Here is a 20,200-nt window from a genome sequence, read left to right on the forward strand (position 1 = left end):
AGGCAAGTCCTTGTCAGTATCTTCCCGTAGGACTCTTAAGATCTCTTCGATTCCAGCTTTTTATTGCTGACCTGTGCCTAACCCTCCCGAAGTAATGTCACCTGCAGATTGAGTGGTGAGCCAATCCTCCCTATCATTATCCAAACCACTGATAAAAATGGTGAGCGGGACTCGGTGCACATCCCTGGAGACCTCCTCTAGGTCCCCAGCACCCTCTGGGTCAGTCGCCCTCTCATAGATCAGCTGCTTCCGTGGCCCAGCGTCTCTGTACCTTCACCAGAGTCATCGGGGAAGCCACCAGCTGTGCTCCAGAGTTCTGGTGCATTGTTCCAGGCTCCCTGGCTAATCCCAGAGAAAAATGAGCTTAGGAAGGCAAGCCTTGTCTTAAGACACCAGGCTGGCTCACAGTGATACCACCTCCTCTGCTTCAGGCTTGGGGACAATCCCCCTTGGCATCCATTCTAGAATCTTTCTGGTACTGCTTCACCAGTATTTGCCAGTCTTCACTGCCACTCCAGCAGCATCATGAAAAACAAGGCAGCCTTTGGTGATGGAGACCGAGCCCCACACTCATTCACTCAGAGGCAACCCCAGACTGCCCTTCCCTGTCACAGTATCTTCTGGCTTCACTCACAAGCACGTTTGGGTCACCTTAATGTCACCTCACCTCAGGGGGACCTAGCCCTGCTTTGCCTGACCTGGGCACAGCTGGCCTCGAACCTTATATCAAGACTCAGGAGGTGTGCTGGGCCAACCTTGTTCAGTCAAAATTTCCTTAGGGGCCAAATGCACTTCTGCTGTTTCCCCCAGGGCCGGCCGTGCAGGGGGTTGCTTAGGAGAAGCCCGGCCCCCCAGCAGGGCAGTGAAGAGCAGCCCCTGCCAGCCTTCCCCTAGTGCCCGTACCTCCTGCTCTCCCTTCATGCACCACAGGGCTCTTGCACGGCTCCAGGCTCTGGTGTTCTCACCTTGCCCAGCAAACACCTACTATCTTCACAATCCACCTTTCTCCCCACCTCCTCCAGACAGCTCTTCTCCAGAAAGGAAGGAAAAACATCAACATTTATGGAGCATTTAACACATGCAAAACACTCTGCTAGCTTTTCTTTTTTTTTTTTTTTTCCTTCCCCAAATATATTTTCCTCATTCCGTTCTTCCCAGGAGACCTCTGAGGTAGGTGTTGCTAGTTCCATTTAACAGATGGGAAGAATGAGGCTCAGAGAAGATAAGCAACTTGCCCAGGGCTGCTGGCTAATAAATGGCTGAGTCAAGATTTGAACCCAGAACTCTTTGAAGGTCTCTGCCTTTTTTTCTCTCTGTTTTGTTGCCTCCTGAGCTCTCCCAAGCAGACTGTGCTCCCCCTCTGAGCCTCCACTGCCATCTGCTCACATACCCCCAAAGCACTTATCCTATGCTACCAACTCTGTGACCCCAGCACCCAGCCCAGGGCCTGGGGCAATCAGTGTTTACTGAGTGAATATGTATCCGGCAGATGACATCTCTTCTGTCTCCCTTGCAGGCACAGGGCCATGGGTGACCACGGTGGCCGCCGGGAGCCAGCCCGCCCTGATCGCACACTCCTATGGAGTGGCCCAGCCTCCCACCTTCAGCCCGGCTGTGAACGTCCAGGCCCCGGTCATTGGGGTGACCCCCTCACTGCCTCCCCACGTGGGGCCCCAGCTCCCGCTGATGCCAGGCCACTACTCGCTCCCACAGCCACCCTCTCAGCCACTAAGCAGCGTGGTGGTCAACATGCCCGCCCAGGCCCTGTATGCCAGCCCGCAGCCCCTGGCCATGTCCACACTGCCTGGCGTGGGGCAGGTGGCCCGCCCGGGACCCACTGCCGTGGGCAACGGCCACATGGCAGGGCCCCTGCTGCCTCCACCACCACCAGCCCAGCCGTCCGCCACCCTCCCCAGCGGTGCCCCTGCCACCAATGGGCCCCCTACGACTGACTCGGCCCACGGGCTGCAGATGCTACGGACCATTGGCGTGGGGAAGTATGAATTCACCGACCCCGGGCACCCCAAAGGTAAGTTCTGCTGCCCACATACTCCCGGGTGCCCGCACCTAGGCTTCCCCGAGTGGTCACGATGCAGCACGGACAGGAGTATGGTTCCCGGCACCCTGTGCTCTCCAGCAGCTCCCTCACTGGCCTCGCCCAGCCCTGAAGTAGACGTGGGGTCTCCCCTGCCCGAGACAGCCGGGCCCAGACAGAGGAGGCAGAGAGAAAGGTGGAGGGAAGGACAGGTGAGATGAGGACACATGAGCAGGCAAAGAGAGGAAGGGAAGGGAGAGCCTGCACAGTCCGGGGTCCTTCTGCCTCCAGTCCAAGCCCTAGGCCATTCTCACCTCTGACCCTGAGGCCAGGCCAGGTAGGAAATGAGCAGGAATCATCTGCTCCTCTTAGGGCTCCATGGAACCTTCTCCATTTTCTACACATGAGAACAGAACACAAATTGTGTCCTTGCCCAGATAATCACCCCCTGCTATGCCACTGGATGAGACCAGCTCCCCAGACATTAGGTGAGAGGGATGTCTCCCCAGGAGATACTCCCAGACCATCCTGAGCCACTTGGGATTTTTTGTTTCGAGGACCCAAGGGTGGCTCTGTGAGGCTTCAGGAAGGAGCACCTCTACCCTCGGCCTTCAGTTAACCCATTTCCCCCAGCCCCAGGGCAGTGTTCAGGCAGATCCTTGAGAACAGAGCCTGCAAGCTGAGCCTCCCAGCCTTAGGGTTTAGGACTAAGTGCATCAGCAAACAGGCTTCACTCCCAACATCTGTCTGAGGGGTCTATCCAGCTGGAATGCAGAAGGGGGCAGAGGATTGGGGGCCACAGATGTTAGACTGGTGGGTGGGGTTCATCTGCCCCAGACTGACTTGCTATGCCTTAGAGTTCCAGACAGCCAGTGGAGGAGGGAGGCAGACGTGCCTGGACCCAGGTGCAGGCAGGAGGGTACCCGGTGGGTAGTCGGCCTGCTGGGGTACCCTGGCCTCCTCTGGAAGGACAGAGTAGATGGTCCTAGAGGTGTGGCCCTCTGGGTACCGCTGGGTACCGCTTCCCGGCCTTCGCGTTCGCAGTCCCCGGGAGGTGGCTTCTCCAGGGGCCCTGCCTCTCCGCACAGCAACGACTCCCACTAGCCATTCTTTCCTGCCTGCTCTCGTGCATCTCTATCTTTATCCTTTCGAGCAATTTTCAGACCTCGTCAAGCATCCCAACAACAAAGCCATGTCTAGATCTCCACTGGGTTTCATTCCCTATCTGATTGCGCCCCAACTGCCTTTGTTTTGGAAATTAGCACTAGTTTTAAATGACAAAATTATAGAAAATTACATCTAAATTCTGGTAAACTCTTGCTTTGTTTAAGATCTTTTTTAAAAAAAAATTGACTAAATTGATTTTTTTGTTTGAATTGTTTTGGTTAAGCTCTCTTTCCCTTAAAAAGAAAAAAAAAAAAACAGCTTCCTCCCAGTTTATACGCTGCCAGCTGTGACACAGTGAGAGCTGGATGTCCTGGCTGCTCCCCAGGCTGTGCCAAAGCCTGGGGCATTGGGAGGGCTTCCCTCCCCTGGCATGGGCACATCTCCCCCCACCCCCAGAGGCCTCCTGGGGCTGCTGACAAAGGGTCTTGCCGATTTGCCGAGTCTCAGACAGGTACCTAGGAAAAGGGCTTATTCTGGGCAGAGAGGTAACTGGCCCAGTTGGGCCTGGAGTCCCTGGTTTGGGGCTTAGCACAGAACCCGGGGCTGCCTCCCCAAAGGCACAGGTGTATCCCATCGTCAGGCAACTGAGCCCATAAGCTCGGGGAGCTACAGGTGGTAGAGACACACCGGACCAGCGGACCATTGCAGAGCCGCACCTGTGACATCTTTCTGGGGCCAGAGGGTGTGACCCATCCTCCGTGGTGAGCCCAAGCCCACAGACAGGAGGGAAGGAGAGGCCCCCGATGGAATTGTTTCTGTCTGCCCCTAAAGGGCAGATCCAGTGCGAGGTGAGGGCTGCGCCTGGGGTAAGCCCAGAAAGTGTCCACAGCCCTGCCTTCTGGTAAACCAGTGCGAGCCCTCCAGCTCCAGCCGGTGACAACCGGTGGCCCGTCGTCACATTGATTTCCACAGTTGGCCAGGAATCTAGCTGTTCCCCCAGAGACTACATTTAACTCACTTCTCTATTTACCGCCCTCATCAGTTGATTTATCCCCTTATATTTGTGGTGAAGACAGTGAAGCATGAACATACAAATGCCTCCAAACTCAAGCCTGGGTGGGTTTTTTGGGGTTTTTTTTTAAGTAATTTCTCCTTTCATTTCTAATCTTAAAAGCCTTTATTGCTAAAGCTATAATTTGTCTGTCAGATCTAATGTCAAACAACTGCATATTTTTTTAAAATAAGAAACCCAGATTTTGAAACCAAATCTTTGAAACTTACCATGTGAGAATCATATTCCTGACAAGACTATGTGGGTTTGGATTTGGGTCACTTTTAATTTTGCCCCTAGGGATTTTACATCTCCAAAACCCAATTGATTTTGCACTCCTAAATGACAGACGGCTGACTCCAAGTGGGAACCAGGAGGCACCGTGTGATGGCATCAACACCAGTCATAATTCCACTTAAGGAAAAAAAAGGAACTTTCCTTTTCTCCTGTTTGAAAGCTTGCCCGGCATTATAATAAGATTCACCATAGAGCTCCTTAAGATCTAGCTCATTAAAGTCCCGCGATTTTTCCTCTATTGTTTGACATGACAACCTGGCCTCTCACGGGGTTGAGTAATTATGGAGAGATCCCCTCCATGAAGAACAGGTCTTGCCAGCCAGAGGGATGGGCCACTGGTATTTTTAGACTTCATTAGTGCCCTGATTTAAAATTTCACATTTTGTTTCTTGTAATTATCTTCCAATCGACTGAGCTGAAATTTCTGTTGGGGCTATGTTAGTCTGCTTTCCCAAAAAGGGCGTTGGGACTTTAATTTAAAACTTAACCAATTGAAAAATAAAGGTGGTGCAGAAATGCTTTTTGATTGCAATAGGTCAAGCGATTGTCTCTCATCTGTGACTAGAGAAGCCAGCTTGCATGCAGTTCACTTTAATGAGTGTTATTTAAATGCATTGAGCACATATAGATTTTCTTAAGAAACTTATAAGATAAACCTTTCTTTCTCTAAGAACAATTTGGGGGTAGGGTTTCATTCTTTAAAAAAAAAAAGATTATGTATTGAAAGCTAATTAAAATAGATTTTGTGTGTGCAAAGTGATAAGGGAAGAAAAAAGAATTAGTTCCATTTGAATCCTGTTATCATCTACCTGAGGCCTTTGTCTTGTTGGACTGGAAACTGTGAAGCAATCCACGGGCAGAGGTGGTGGCCAATGTCAGGCCTTGTGAGATGAAGGAGAGAAGTCTAGTGTCACTGCCCCGGTACCTCAGGAGCCCAGCTGTGTCAGGGTAGAGGTACAAGCTCTTGGTGTCATTTTTCCATCCTCTATCTTTTTCCACAAATGATTCTTGGTGGCTAAGAGGGTTGCCAGAGCCCTTTTAAAGCCCCAGACTAATAGTGAGCTGCAGAAAGGTTGTATTTTTACCTGCATGTCCAGGGAGAGAGTCAAATCCAAGTTGACCAGAAATGATGAGCCTTGCCTTTTCTGGCTTTAGATTTTGTAGGCCCAGGGTAGGGGGCTATGAGGATTCCCACGGCCAGGCAGCTGTGTTGTAGGGTGTGCTCAGCCCCTTCTCTGTAGTTTCGCCTCATCCTTCTCATCTTTGCCCCAGAACCCACCCCCACCCCACCCCCTGGGGAGCTCTGTGTGTCTCTATGTCATCTTCTGCTTGGACAACAGCCACCTTTTCTCTGTGAGTGGCAAAGACAGGATCTGGTAAAGATTCTTTGAGGCATAGTGAATAGCTGTGTGGTGTGGACAAGTCTCCTCACCTCTCTGAGCCTCCTTTTCTTCATCTTTAAAATAGGATGACAGGGCAGCCCAGGTGGCTCAGCGGTTTAGCGCCGCCTTCAGCCTGGGGCGTGATCCTAGAGAGCCAGGATCAAGTCCCACGTCAGGCTTCCTGCATGGAGCCTGCTTCTCTCTCTCTCTCTCTCTCTCATAAATAAAATCTTTAAAATATATAAAAAATAAAATGGGATGACAGTAGCATCCTCACCGGGCATAGAGGAGGTTTGAATGAGATTGTGGACATGAACATACATAGTACTTTGTCCTCTGAAAACCAGTGTTCCTGTCAACACTGACCCCAGGTCTAGAGATTTCAGCAGAGACAGAAGCTAGTGAAGGAGCGGGAAACAGAGCCCCTCCACGGTGCAGAGGCGATGGCAGCAGCCCAAGCTTGTTCCTACGGTTGGCAGCCCCTGGTCAAGCAGCTTCATGGGACCGCCATGTCCCCATCCATAAAGGGAGGGGATGTGTCACCTTCCTGGCAGGAGGATTTTGGACTGCTCTCCCCAGCGTGGAGCCCAGCACAGATCCCATCCATCCCTGCCCCACCCTCTGACATGCCAGGGCACTCTGCTCAGTACATATTCTGGAAGCAGCTGGGAATTCATGATAAAGCTGTTTGCCCACGCATGGCTAGCCCAGAGGCACAAAATGTCCAAACTGAAATCAGCTTCCCACACCTGCTCTTCTTGTGCCTCTGTCTCAGAAGTGACATCGTGAAACCATCCAGGAGTCCAGAGTCAAAGCCCGTGTTTGTCCTTGACCTGCCCTTATCTCCCTTATGCCCTGAGTCTGAAAACTCCTCTGACTGAGCCCTCTCTGCACCTCTCCTCTCTCTGTCCCCAGCACCACTCTCCTCAGGCCACCAACGCCTCTGGCCTGCGTTGGTGACCTCCAGGCTCACGGCGCATCCCCTCCCACCCGGATCCATGGGGCACCCACGTGGTCTTTGCTGAACACAAGTCCCATACTGTCACTCCCCGGCACCTGCCTTTAGCAGCCCCTCACATGGGGCCTCAGGGTCTGCCTCCACCTTCATCTCTGCTGTTTAGCTCACAGGCTGTCCTGAAGCCACTCCAGGACCAGGGTCGCCTCCCTTCCAGCTGTGCTCGGTGCCTGGCCACGCACCTACAATACAGTCCCCCTGCTCCTGTGTCACTCTCCCCACTAGACTGAGAGGCACTGGGGTGGTGGTAGGCAAGACTCCCTCCCATTCGCATTGCACCCCCAGTATCGCCACCAGCGCCCAGTGCTGAGAGATGCTCAAGAAGAATTAGATGAAGGAAGGCACAGAGCACAAGGTCGAGAGTCACCACTGAGGTTCTGTGACTCCTCACCGGCCACCTCCCCTTTGTGTGCAGAGAGCAAGCTGGTGCCCAGGCACACAGCCGAGTCCCCACAGGAGAGCTCACCCTGCGGCCAGCCACTCCCCCACACATACACCTGTCCTACACTGCTGGGAACAGAAAACCATCTATTTCAGAGTCCCTCCTGTACCCAGGCACCTCCACCCAAATACTTGCCCCAGAGTACCAGGGATCTGAAACTCTGCCTCAGTTTCCTTGTCTGTAAGAGAGGACATAATAGAACGTGCTTCCTAAAGTCATTGTGAGAACTGAGTGAGGTCTTTTACATAAAGCCCTTGGGATAATGCCCAGCATGTCATAATCACTACAAAAGTCTTTGCTATTACTATCTTCATTACCACCACCCAGAGCCACCTTTCAGTGTCCATGGCCCTTTGGGGCCCAAGGGTAACATGAAAAAGCCAAAGGCCTGTTTATCTTGAGAGTCTTGAAAGATTGTGTCCACATGGTGTTGTCTGAAGCACCTTGTTCCCAGGGGTCCACTCTGAACAGAAGAACTTGCCTTCCCTCCTTGTAACTCTTTCCACCCCTTCACATCACCCCAACAACCAGAAGGAACCAGGCTGTTGTGGAGACCCTCCCCCTAATTGCAGGAGCTCTCTGTGGGAGGAGGGCTCCTCCTATCTACCCTCAGGGGATCCCAGCATCCTACTAGATTCAGCTTGATGCCAGGGTGCCAAACTCACTGCATGGGGCCTCCTCCAGGGCCATATCAGTAGATGGGACAAATGGAATTCTGTTGCTCCTGCAGACGGATCAACCAAGGATGGAAGCAGAGGGAGTGAGTTAGGAGCATGTGGCCAGCAGCATGGAAGGTGGCGGGGAGCCCAGTTCCATACCAGACTCCTTGCATAGAACTCCACCTCCACTGTCTGCTAACCCAGTGGACCTGTGCTAGAACACTGGTGTCTGAGCCTCGGTTTCCTTAGTGGTCACATGGAAAGAATATTAGTGCTATAGTCCTAGACAAAGACATGTTTTAAGGCCTTGATATTATATGCAAAGTCTTAAAACAGTGCATGGCGCATAGTAAGTCCACAATAATGTTAGCCGTTGTTATTACTACCACTACTATAAAGAATCCTGGAGAAGAGATATTGTCTGGAGCACCTTTGACTCGGGCCCACCATTGTTTCTAGAACAAGGTTGCCCAAAATAATCTCCTAGATGCAACTGACATAACCCTCACTACAGATCTGGAACCAAATGCACAGATCCACTGTTACTTTCCCTTTCCAGCCTGCACCCCCCAACACATACACACCCTCACCCAAGAAATATGTGTCTCAGAGCCTGTGGAATGTGACACTTCATCAACACAAGGTGTTTGGTCCTGGCCTGAGCAGTACCTGCCCCAGCCGCACCTCACTAAGCCCTCCTCCCCTTCCCAGGACTATGTTCTCCTGGGGTTTGTTAATCATTAATTGGACGGTTGTCCAGGGCTTAACTGTCATGTTAACAGATCATTTGATGATGAGTGAACCAGGCAAGTGGAAAGATGCAGCAAAGGCCACTAGACCACCTAGTGACCATATTGTTCTCAGAGCAGGGGCTTACCCCAGTACCCCAGCCTCTGTACAACCTTCTCAGGGGCCCTCTGCTCAACAGGGCACCCAGGGCCCCCTCCTCACTGAGCCGAGTACATGCAACTGGGAATAGCATATGGGCTTTCAGCCCCAAATCTCTGCTGAGCATTTGTGAGATCAGAAATCACACTCTGGCTCTAACTATTGATAGGCAGAGCCAGCAGAGTCAAGACACCATGGGAATGAGAGGGGCCTTCAGATTAGAGCAGAGGGAGGGAACATTTGCTTTCCAGGGGCTTCAGGGAGTGGTGCTGACCCACAGCAGGAAGCCAGCTGTCCTGGTCTCAAGCCCACGCAGATACCAGCAGGGATAACCACTAGGTTCCAGATCACCGACCCTCAAAGGCCACTGGAGGGCTTGAGTCATGTCACCTCCTTCCCTGGTGCCCATCAAGCATTTATTGACCAAGTAATGTGTGTAGTATTAGTCACCTGCTGTGTGCAAGGCCCACACTTAGCTTCTCCTACTCAGAAGATCCTGCAGAATGTGCTAGCTGCATGCCCAGTAATATTCTTGGCTCCTACTGAATATGAGGCCCTGGGGGGATACCTACAATGTTCCAGACACTGTGCCAGGTGCTGGGAGAAATGGCAGTCTCCCTGAAGGAGCTTGCACCCCACTTGGGGAGTCCAAGGGGAGCCAGCAATAAAAGCCACAGGGGCTAGAGAAAAGAGATCAGTATGGACTGGGCCTTCAAAGGCAGTCAGAATGCTGGAGAGGAACTGAGCAGAAGGGAGATGGTCCTACAGAGGCAAGATCTTAGGGAAGAATGTTTGAAATAAGAGCCAGTGACATAGAATTATGACTCTCAGTAGAGAAATCATGATTTCTGTCATACACACACACACACACACACATACACACGCACACGCACACGCACACGCACACACATACACACACTTCTGTTTAAATGGTTTATATGACCTGTCCTAAGTTGAGACAGGTTCAGCTAGTGATTTACATCTAAGGGCCCCAGAAATCTGTTCCCTGACCTCTTGGTACACAAAGTTCAGGAAGCCTGGACTTTCCTCCAGCTTCTTGGCTTCACCTGCCAAGGTGGTGATGATGGCTAGATAAAGATCCATGATCTTGGGCAAGAGTCTATTTTATTAGCTATTTTGATCTTGCAAGATGAGGTCATTCTGGCCAACGTCAAGTCATTCTGGTCAAGGTCAAGTTGTTCTGGTTTTAGAAGGCCACTCTGGCTTGCTCTGTGTCTGGCTTGCAAGACCCCATGGTCTTCAGGGGCTTTGATCTGGGTGGAAAACTCTTGAGGGCCATTTACCCCTGACTGGGAAAGTGGTACACACCCAGGGACCAGATACTCTGTGTAAACCTTTCTCTCTCCTATTGTGACAGGTTAATGGCAAGTTTCCTGTTGCCTAATCACTATGCAGGCATCTAATGGCACGCTATCTTTGCTAGGAAGGGCATGCCCTGTCAGGCTGATCCCTAACATTTTTCAGTTTGTGAGGTTGGGAATGAGTTGTGAAAGTGGAAGAGCTGGGCAAAGCTGTGGCGTGCCTGCTGCCTGTCCCTATGTGGTGGGAGGTAATGGTACCCCAAACCATGAAACCAACTGGAGGAAACGTGGCACAACACTGGCTTTGGTTGAAATTACATCCCATTCAAGAGCATGCTCACTATTCTAGAAACATGAAAGATCAAAAGGGCACATGCATGGTTAGGAACCAAAAACATTGTGTAAATTGCTTAAAGGAAAAAAATGGCCAAAAGTTTGCTATCTGATGAAAATAGTTAACCATTGCCTGTTTTCATAGCATAACTCTCTTTCTTTAAAAAAAAAAAAAAAAAACATATCTTAGAAGGAAGCCCAAGTGTTCATCAATGCATCACCAGGAAAATACTTTTTTACTTTCTAGCTCTCCCAGCAGCCTTTTGGATGACCTAGCACAGCACTGTGAACTGTCTGGTTTTGCCCAGTGGCCTCTCACTGCCTTTTCTTCCTCTCTTCCAAGTGACTTCGCAGTGTTGTCATTGCTCTGTGTCTCAGACCCAGGTCTGCACACATCCTATTTTCCACCACTCTCTGTGGGACCAATGTCATGGGCTGTGTGTTAGTGTGTTGGGGCTTCCATAACATAATGTCACCCACTGGGCAGCTTCAACAACAGACATTTGTGTCTTCATAGTTCTGGAGGCTGGAAGTCCAAGATCAGGGTGCCAGCAAGGTTGTTTTCTCATGTTGCCTCTCTCCTTGGCAGACCTATGGCCATCTTCTTGCTGTGCTCTCACGTGGCCTCTCCTTTGTGCAAGCACTCCTGGTGTCTCTTTTTTGTCTTATATGCATTCGAGTCATAGTGGATTAGAGTCCCACCCTTGTGACTTCATTTAACTTTAATAAATTCTTAGAGGCACTACCCCTAAATACAGTTGTTTTGGGAGTTAGGGCTTCAACATATGAATGGGGTGGGAAGACACAATTCAGTCCATAACACTCTGCATGTCAGTCTAGTTGGCAAATGGAGTTAGAGTTTGTCCTTGTCATCTTGCCATCTTCTTTCTGGACAATGTCTCCTCCCCAGTCAGACCACACTCCTAGCGCCTTCACTGACCTTGCCTACATAGTACCATTTATGACTGGACCCCCATAAGTGTGTGAGTGTCTGGTCCTACTCTTCCTCCCATTCGTGCCTTGGGGAGCTGCTGGCAGTGAGCACAGTGCTTCTGTGGGATGTGCCACTCTGATCACAGAAGCATGGCCTGGAGAGGCCTAGTGAGCAGGCCCAGAGCAACCTGGCATGATGGGCCCTGTCTCTATGTGGCTTTCAGTCTGCAGGGACAAATGTTTCCAGGCAAAGAACTCCTAGCAGCAGATGAAGTAATTGCTTAAGGAGTGGGGATGGTTTCACAGGGGATTCCCTAGAGACAATTTCTGAGGACTATGTGATATCTTGGTGAGATCTCTGAATGTCACTTTCCCCACCTATAAATTGGGGCGGGAGGGGGGGTCCTAAATGACCTTTACAGTAATACTCCACTCTCATATTCACTGTAGTGGTGTGGAAGGGGTGAGAGGGGTAGAAAGGAGGGGGATGGGTTGTTGCTTAGGAGTAAATTCTCATCAACAGGGAAGGTGATGAATTGCCTGGGAGAGCACAGCTGGGGAGTAGGGACGGCAGTCAATGGTGGTAGATGCAGCCCTGTCTTTTGGAAGGGCACGGAGTGGATGTTTTGTATTCATTATACATTCACTCTGCGTTTATGTAATCCTTGCAGCTGCCCTATGAGTGGATTCACAGAGGGAAAACCAAGGCTTGGATGAGACACCCATCCAGATCTAAGTGGTAGAATGGGAATGAGAGTCAGGATGAAAACCACCTGCCTCTAAAACTGATTCCCTTTCCACCATACTACACCTTAATGCTTCCCTAGCTTGTCACTCAGCGTATCCAGGCTAAATATGGGTCACGATGGCTGTCTTTCATCTAGGGTCATGTGTCTGATACCTCTCAACATAAATTGGTGATTCTTGGGTTCTTTCCTCATCTCTTAAAAGTACTGTGTGATGGGTGGATGGGTGAGTGAATGGATATAATTCCTCAAGTAAACCCATGAGGGACTTTGGACCGTTGGAGGAAGGTGCAGACAGGGCACTGGCCACCACAGAAGCCACTGGAGCTTGGGAGTCAGGCAGCCCTGGAGATTCTTTCCCACCATGGCATCTCTCACACCTTATACAAAGTATTACCAATGCAATAAAGTTAATGGAGCCAGTCATCCAATGAAGGAGCCAATTCCGTGCAAAGATGATGCATCTTTGGAGTTAATGAGGTCTATTGAGCTTATGCCCTTTTAAATGAATACAATTCTTGAAATCCACCAAACAGCAGCACATCCACTTAGAGGTAGTTAACTAAGTCTTGTACCACTGTCACCGATGGATAAGGAGAGATTCCCAGAACCGGCTTCCTACTGACATCTGGAGAGCCTTCAGCTCTTGGGAGCTCAACAGATGTCATGCCTGGCCAGCCATCCTTGTCCTTTGCGAAGTCCTCAGATCAACCCAGTTACAACCATGGGGACTGGACAACCCAAGGAAGAAAGTGATCAAATGGAGCCATGACTCTCCTGAATGGTGTCCAGCCCAGCCTACAGCCTGAGGCCCAGCCTTAGGGTTAGTTGGAAGAGACGCACAAGAACAGTTAGACTGTCAGCTCTACAAAACTGGCCACTGCCAGAGGAGAACTGCTGCCCGGTGGTCCCTGAGCTGGGGGAAAGTAAGCAGTTTGTAGGAAGTATAGACCTGGCACTGGCTGAGGAGAAACACAGTCAGCCCGAACTTCAGACTGAATAAGGACCATTAGGCCATGGCCCCTGGACCCTCTGACTATGCTCTACCAGTGCTCTGCCCAATTCCAGTCTCCTCTCCAGTTAACACTGCTCACAGTTGCTGAAGAACACAAAGTGGTATTTGTTGTGCCCACAGAACATCTGCTGAAGGCAAAACTTGTGTTCATAGCTCTTCACTTCAAAAGACTTGCTGTGTTATAAAAAGAAAGGGACCATCTGTCCCTCTTCTGGACCCCAGCACCTCTTGGAAAAGATTTCTGTGCAAGAAGGCAGTGAGAAGTCAGCATTGACTTCAGGGAACTATTCTGAGGCCGGAAAAGAAGGTGCCTCCCCACTGAGGGGAAGTTGAGGCGGCAGATGGAACCCGCGCTGTGGAAGCCATGAGATGGTAGACGCTGGCAGGAAGGACACAGCTGTGGGTCTGGGGAGATGCTCCAGCTGTGCAAAGGCCCAACTGGGAGGATGAGAGATGTGAGGGCAGCCCAAGAGGAAAGACCGGGAGGATCAGGGGCCCCCAGGAGAAGGTGTGGAAGATGGAAACTGTCCATTGCCAGTTTGGACATACCTGTTGCACAAAGTCCAGTATCATCCATTTGCATTCCTCTGCTCAGCTTGTCTGGCCTTTCTTATCCAAAAAGCCCTTTCGGACAGTTCTGCATCTTGGGGACCACCACCCGCTCAATGATTCCCCTCCAGGGGCTGATAATTGGGGTGATCTTCCAGAGTGTGTGGGAGTCTAGTGTGAGGCCCATTCAGGGTTTGTCTGTCTCTCGGCACCAAGATAGAAAAGTCTGGAGGAGCTGGCTTGGGCATGCAGGTGGAGCCTAGCTGAGCACAGGTGGGACTTTCAGCCAGGAGGCATTCCCCCAGCTTCCCGACCACGCTCTCTCAGGCGGGGCACCCACTGATTGCGACTCCACAAAAGGCCCTTCCTTCCTGGCCTTCACATTGGCTGTTCCAGTTCTTTGGTTCTGAAACAGCCCTGTTCCTTCCACCTCTCCCACACATACCCATGAAAAAGTTGGATTTCTACCAGAATCCAAGCAGATTCCAGAGAGCCTTGGTCTGTGAACCTCTAAGCTTAAGGCTTATTTTGTTTCGGATCAAAACCTGCCTCTCTTCTGAGCTTCTGTCCTGGCCTAGAAATGGGGGGTGGGGGGGATGCTGGAGGTTCTGAAGTGGGGTCTTCTGAGGACACCCCTCGCTCCCATTTTCTGCTTGTCTCTGATGGGAGTGAATGAATTGAGAGCTTTGCCTCTGTCCTGGGGAGGGTGTGCAAGTTTTCATCCACAGTCTAAAATGTACAGAACTCCCCTCACCCCCCGCCACTCGGGTGCATGCATTTAGATTCTGAGAACGAAGGCAGTTCCTGGAGTAGCATATTCAAGGCTCCCAGAATCCTAAAAGGTCACACTCCTTTTATTCTTGCCTCTTTTCACTTCTGTTCTATTCTTATTGATTTCTTTGGGCCCATAAGAAAACACAGTAGGCAAAGCCTGCTACTTCCATTGAAATAAAATATTCTGCAGTCAAACCACACACCATAAAGAAATAATTGCAGTCTGTATATATTGCTAATGGACATCTCTCAGCAATTCCCTGTCTCATAAGCTTTAAACACAGACATTAGTATAAATATGCAGAAACCCCCATTCAGGCAAATTACTCTGCATTTCTGAACAGAAGGAAGATTAACCATGTGCTGATATCTTTGAAGGAGCTTAGCAGAGCAGGAAAAATTCACTGGCCCTCTCTGGGAGGGAGCTCAGGACTCTGTGAGGCCTGGAGGACAGAGCTGAAGCCCCAGCTGGCATCTTCTCCCCTGGGCCTGGGGCTCTCCTGGAGTACTCAGGCTGGGCCTCGGGAGGAGGGGACTGGCCCCCACTCTGGCCAGATCAGCCTCATCTGAGTTGACTTGTCACTTGGGTGTCCTGCTTCTAGAGCCTTCCAAGCTCCCAAGGTGCTGGCAGGTACAGGAACAGAGAGGTTGAAGCATTTTTTCCCCTGGCCTCTCATCTGCCTGATAAAAAGCCCCTCTAGGATCACCAGATTTCAGAAGTAAAGGCCCATGAGGAGCCCTGGGGAGACTTCTAGAGGCAGCATCACCATCTGAAGTCGGCCCTACAATCTCCCTTTCTCTGGCGCTCCTCTTCTCAGCCCTCCTCCCCTACCCTGCACACCCCCACTGACAGTCCCACACTCCCCACAAAGCCCCTGCCCTTCAGGAATCAGCCCGGACCCCTGGTCACCAGAGTGGAGAAGACACCTCCGTGAGCACAGGGTGCTGAGCCTGGGGGTGACTGGGTCTGGCCTCCATGGCCTGCTCATTAATCAATCAGACAGGAGGCAGCAGAGGCCGTAGAGGGCTCCGCATGAAGCTCACAAAAGTCCCCTCCACGTGCTTGGCACAGGCCACCACGTCCCCTTTAAAGACAGAACTCAAGGCTTGGTTTTCCGGGGGCTGGAGCAGCCAGTCAGTGGAACAGGGGGGAGGTGGCCAGAGGGTTGCTGAATATGCTACAGGCCTGCCTTGTTGTCAACACGGGAGGTGAGCTATGAGCTAGTCAGGAGTCACCAAGGGGTGAGAGAGCCGGAGCGCAGAGGTCTTCTGGTTATTTATTTTGTGTTCGCCTGCCTTTGCCACAGTGGAATTGAATGCAGAGGAGAGCACTCAACATTTACATTCTGAGGCAGAAGGAAGGCACTTGGGCTTCTCAGAGCTGGAGCCGCAGCCTCGCAGCCTCGCCTGTTGTAGTGAAGTTGGGACAGAAGAGTCAGGGAGCCTGGCGGGAGGCCCTCCCCGGCCCCCAGACCACCTGTGAGGCCGGGGTTTCTGTAACACCCAGTTTCCAAGGCCTGCAGGGCTCTGGGGTAGCAGCCTTAGCCAGAAGCAGAGGAGCGCAGGAGGATTAGAGCCTCTCCTCAGCTCACCCCAGCATGCGTGCAGACTTCACTCACCCGTCTCACCAGCGAGCATCTTGATGGTCTATTTTCATGACTGTCTCCCCCACTCGACTGTGAATGACTTTAGAACACCCCCGCCGCTGGCCAATTTAGCAACCTTCTGCAAAATTTTAAGATACCCTTTTCTCAAGACCCTTGCTTGCCATCTACCAGAAAATTGTCACAATAATGAAAGAAATGTTGGTGAGCGTGAGGTGAATGGCGACCCCTGGAGCTGTACAGTGTGCAAGTGAGCAGGTTGAGAGTGACTCATTGAGGGTATTGTATTCCAAATGCTCGTGGAAGGGTAGCACGTGCACTGACACGTGTAATCCTTACAACGGCTACGGTTATAACCCCCATGCCACAGAGAGACGGGCTCGGAAACATGAAGGAACCTTCTCGTGTTTACCCAGCTGGTCAGGGACGCAGTCGGGGTGGATTCTGGGCCATCGGGCCCCAGAGCCTTGCCCTTCGCCATGTATGCTCCATGATAGCCTCAGTACCTAGTTCTGGGCCTGGCCCTGAGGATGCCCACAAGCGTGTGTTTGCTGTAACAGCACAAAAAGGGTCTGGCTTCCAGCCCAGTTCAGCCCTGCTCCCGCCACCCCGCACACTGAATCTCTCCCTCTCCATTTAAAAAATGAGGGGCTGGATGCAGAGTGTCAGAGGCTCAGGGGGCCCTGGGTCCCCACAGACCCGTGCAGGTTGCCATGCAAGTTGCCATGCAGCCTGGCCTGGAGGAGGTGCCCTTGCATGGACCCAAGCTGTGCCCATGGCTGGGGAGCCCCACACCCACACAAGGACTTGGGGCCTGTCAGCTCATCTCCACCAGAGCCTTTCAGACTCAGCCCACCTGACTGGCCTCCAGGGCTCACCTGCCCTCCCTCATCCAGGCCCTCCTTCCCTCCTGCTCGGCCCCCCAGGACTCGCTCCTCAGCCTCTCCTGCTTCTAGACGGCCTGCCCTCTCACAGGCACCCTCCACTCTGCTGTCAGAGCAGATTTTCTAAAGCACCATGTGACGGGGCCTTAGTCAAACCTTCAGTGGTCTTCATTTTTCATGGAGCTCCTTCACCTGTCACTCAAGGCTACTGACTCCTCCAGCCTCTCCCCGCCTTCAGCCCCACAGGTCTGGCCCCTCAGGGCTTCTACCCAGCAACACACTCACTTCAGCTTCTGCACATTGCTCACAATGCCCACCTCTATTCAGACCTGCCTTTAGTCTTGTTGCTTCTCCAGAAAACCTTCCCAGGCCCCCTAAACCACACAGAATCCCCAGGCCAGGCCCCAGTGGCAGGCCTAGGGTTGACAAGACTGTGCTCTCCTGTGACTCACTCTTCTCCCCAAGCTGGGGGATCTTGGGTCAGGATCTGGGCCAGAGCCCAGCCAAGTGGGGGCCCAGCAGCAAACAGGCCCCTGACTGGAAAAAACAGGTAATAGAGTCACATCTAATTCCACCCAAGTTGTGGCTCTGGCTAGCCCCAGCTCCTGGCCACCTCCTCCCTTAGCTGACACTGGCCTCTGATCCCCAAATTGCTGAGGCATCTTGTCCTCCTCAGGTAAAATGAGGTACGACCTCATCAGGGTTCCCCAGGGCCAACCCCCAGGCCTCCTGTGACTGCCACCACACAGAAACCAGAGAGCCCTGCTAAGGAGCTATTGAAAATAGTCATGCATGTGCCCGTCAGAGAGTTCCAGAAAAGTACAACATTCCAACCCAGTAAGAGCTAGTTCTCACAGCCAAAAAGGGGAGAGGGACTCAGGAAACTGTCATCCCAGCCCCCAGCCCATAAGAATTGAGCTCCTTCTCTGGGGACAGGAAGCAGCTGGGGATAGATCAGGTGTCCACAGAGCCTCTGGCCCAGTCAGTAAGGAGAGAAACCAAAGCTCTGAAAATTCCATTCATCCAGGAGACCCTCCTGTGTAGACTCCAACTGTATCCCAGCCCCCAGGCAGCACCTGCACACCTGTGCACAGCCTCCCTCTGCATTCATCAGAGGACCAGCTCCCCACCCTGCTAAGCTCTAGTTGGGGCTTGGCTTGGAGCCCTCCTCGCACTGGGGCAGATGGTGGGAATGGGAGTGTATAATCCCCCTCCTGGGATGAGCTCACTGACCTGGAAGGAGAAATCCCCCCACTGACCCTTGTCCTGGGCAGGAACTCCAAAACATACGAGCAACCCCCAGGTGCACTAGAAAGAAGGGAAGAGAGATGATGAGTCATGAGGCCTGAGACTCTGAAGAGCCATTTGCGGAGAGAGCTTTGGGACCTAGTACAGCCAAACGCATGCCTGACCAGCCCTCATGAGCCAGCTGAACCACGCCTGCCCTTGAGAGGAGGAGACAGACAGGTCACCAAACATGCCCCAGAACCAGTGCTCCACGGGGCAGGCCTTTTGGTCTTTTTGGTTCATCAATGTCTCCCCAGTTCCTGGCACATAGTAGGTGCTCAGTAAATATTGGCTGAGTGTATGAGTGAATAAATGAATGAAGGACGATAGCCCTAAGCGCTCAATTCTGCCCATGGTTCTGAACCCCACAGGATTGTGGGTACAGAACACGGAGTGTGGGAGTCGGAGGACATGGGACTACTTGAGCAAGGACACAGAGGCAGCTGCAGAGTGAGGGCATCTGCAGGGAAAAGCCATCTTGAAGACAGAATGTCTGTCTTCTTTGTCATCAGCTTCCATGATTTTGCGTGACTTCATTCAAAGGTTTCCAGCCCTTTGGTACATTTTCTCTTGTCCAGACACTTTTTCAGGGTTTAACTTTATTATCTTTTTTTAAATATAGTTTTTTAAAGATTTTATTTATTTATTTATTCATGAGAGACACCGAGAGAGAGGCAGAGACACAGGCAGAGGGAGAAGCAGGGCCCCGCGGGAGCCCGATGTGGGACTGGATCCCGGGACTCCAGGACCATGCCCTGTGCCAAAGGCAGACACCCAACTACTGAGCCACCCAGCCTTCCCTAACTTCATTATCTTATTGTTGCCCACTGACCATATGTAACTGACTTTTTGTGTGGTTCCTCAGGCTATGCAGGACCACATCATGCTCCTGGGCAATGAGCAGGGTTCCCCCTTTCTCCTGAGGGATTGTTCTGATCTCAGGAGCTTTGGGCCGTACACATAAACTCTCGGCTATTGGCGGCTCTGGCGATTTCTAGGGTTGCCCAGGATAGTACAACTGCCGGACTATGGCCACTGAGTTCACCAGCCCTGCCTGAGGTCCAAGCCCCTCCCAGAGGGTTCACCCTGCCTTCCCTCCCTTCCTGAAAGCCTGAGGTCCCTCAAGACCAGAACCCAAGCCCCAAAGCTGGCTCCAGACCCCGGGGCTCTGCCTTAGCTCCTTCCACCCAGCCTGCGGGCCATCCCAGGATCTCACCGCCCTCTGGCTTGCCTTCTGCGCCAATCCTACCCAGCCCCAACCACCGGCATCGCCTTCCTCTGTGTACATCACAGCTCTTTATGATGCTCCTCGGACCCTGAGCATCACCTTCCCAAGTGGCCTGCCCTGCCCTGGGGAAGGCAGCTAGGGCAGGCAGGAAGCAGCAAGATACGGTGGTTTAAGACTTTAAAAACCCAAAGCAGGATTTTTAACTAAGCAGAGCTCGATTCAAACCTTGCTTCTGCCGCTCTTTGGCAAAGGGACAGGTTACTCTCCCTGAGCCTCACTTTCCTCATCTGTAAAATGGGGACCACCTGTCCTGGGATTACCGGCCGGGGATAAAGGAGATCACGTCATCAGGGGGCATCAGAGGGGGTTGGCAGGATGCGTGCACCCTGAGGGGGGCCCGGTGCTTCCCCCTCCCCCCCGCCCCCGCCCACTCTCCCCAGCAGGAGGAGACTAGGGGAGAGGCCCCCGGGCGTCTGCGACAGGTATGGGGTCCGAAAGATGGCTGAGGGCGGCGGATGGAATTAAAGTGCCCCGTGGCCCGGCAACTGGGGCCAGGTTCTTCTGTCCGTTGCGTTTTTCCGCCGGGGTCCTCGTCCTCGCCGGCTGTAGAGCCCCGCCCGCGCCCCACACCCCACACCCCTGCGGGGCT

The 20,200-nt window shown here is 52.2% G+C and overlaps 1 protein-coding gene across 5 annotated transcripts in view; it reads left to right on the forward strand.

Annotated features, from left to right (window-relative positions):
• Positions 1–20,200, forward strand: part of KLHL29 (kelch like family member 29) — a 308,129-nt gene that overhangs the window by 243,731 nt on the left and 44,198 nt on the right. For all 5 annotated transcript variants that reach the window (XM_055327216.1, XM_055327217.1, XM_055327214.1 and 2 more), the window contains one exon: positions 1,517–2,029. In XM_055327216.1, coding sequence (XP_055183191.1) covers positions 1,517–2,029 — 513 coding nt within the window. The remainder of the gene's footprint in view (positions 1–1,516; positions 2,030–20,200) is intronic.

This window comes from Nyctereutes procyonoides, unplaced genomic scaffold, assembly GCF_905146905.1.
Source record: "Nyctereutes procyonoides isolate TBG_1078 unplaced genomic scaffold, NYPRO_anot_genome, whole genome shotgun sequence".
NCBI lineage: Eukaryota > Metazoa > Chordata > Mammalia > Carnivora > Canidae > Nyctereutes > Nyctereutes procyonoides.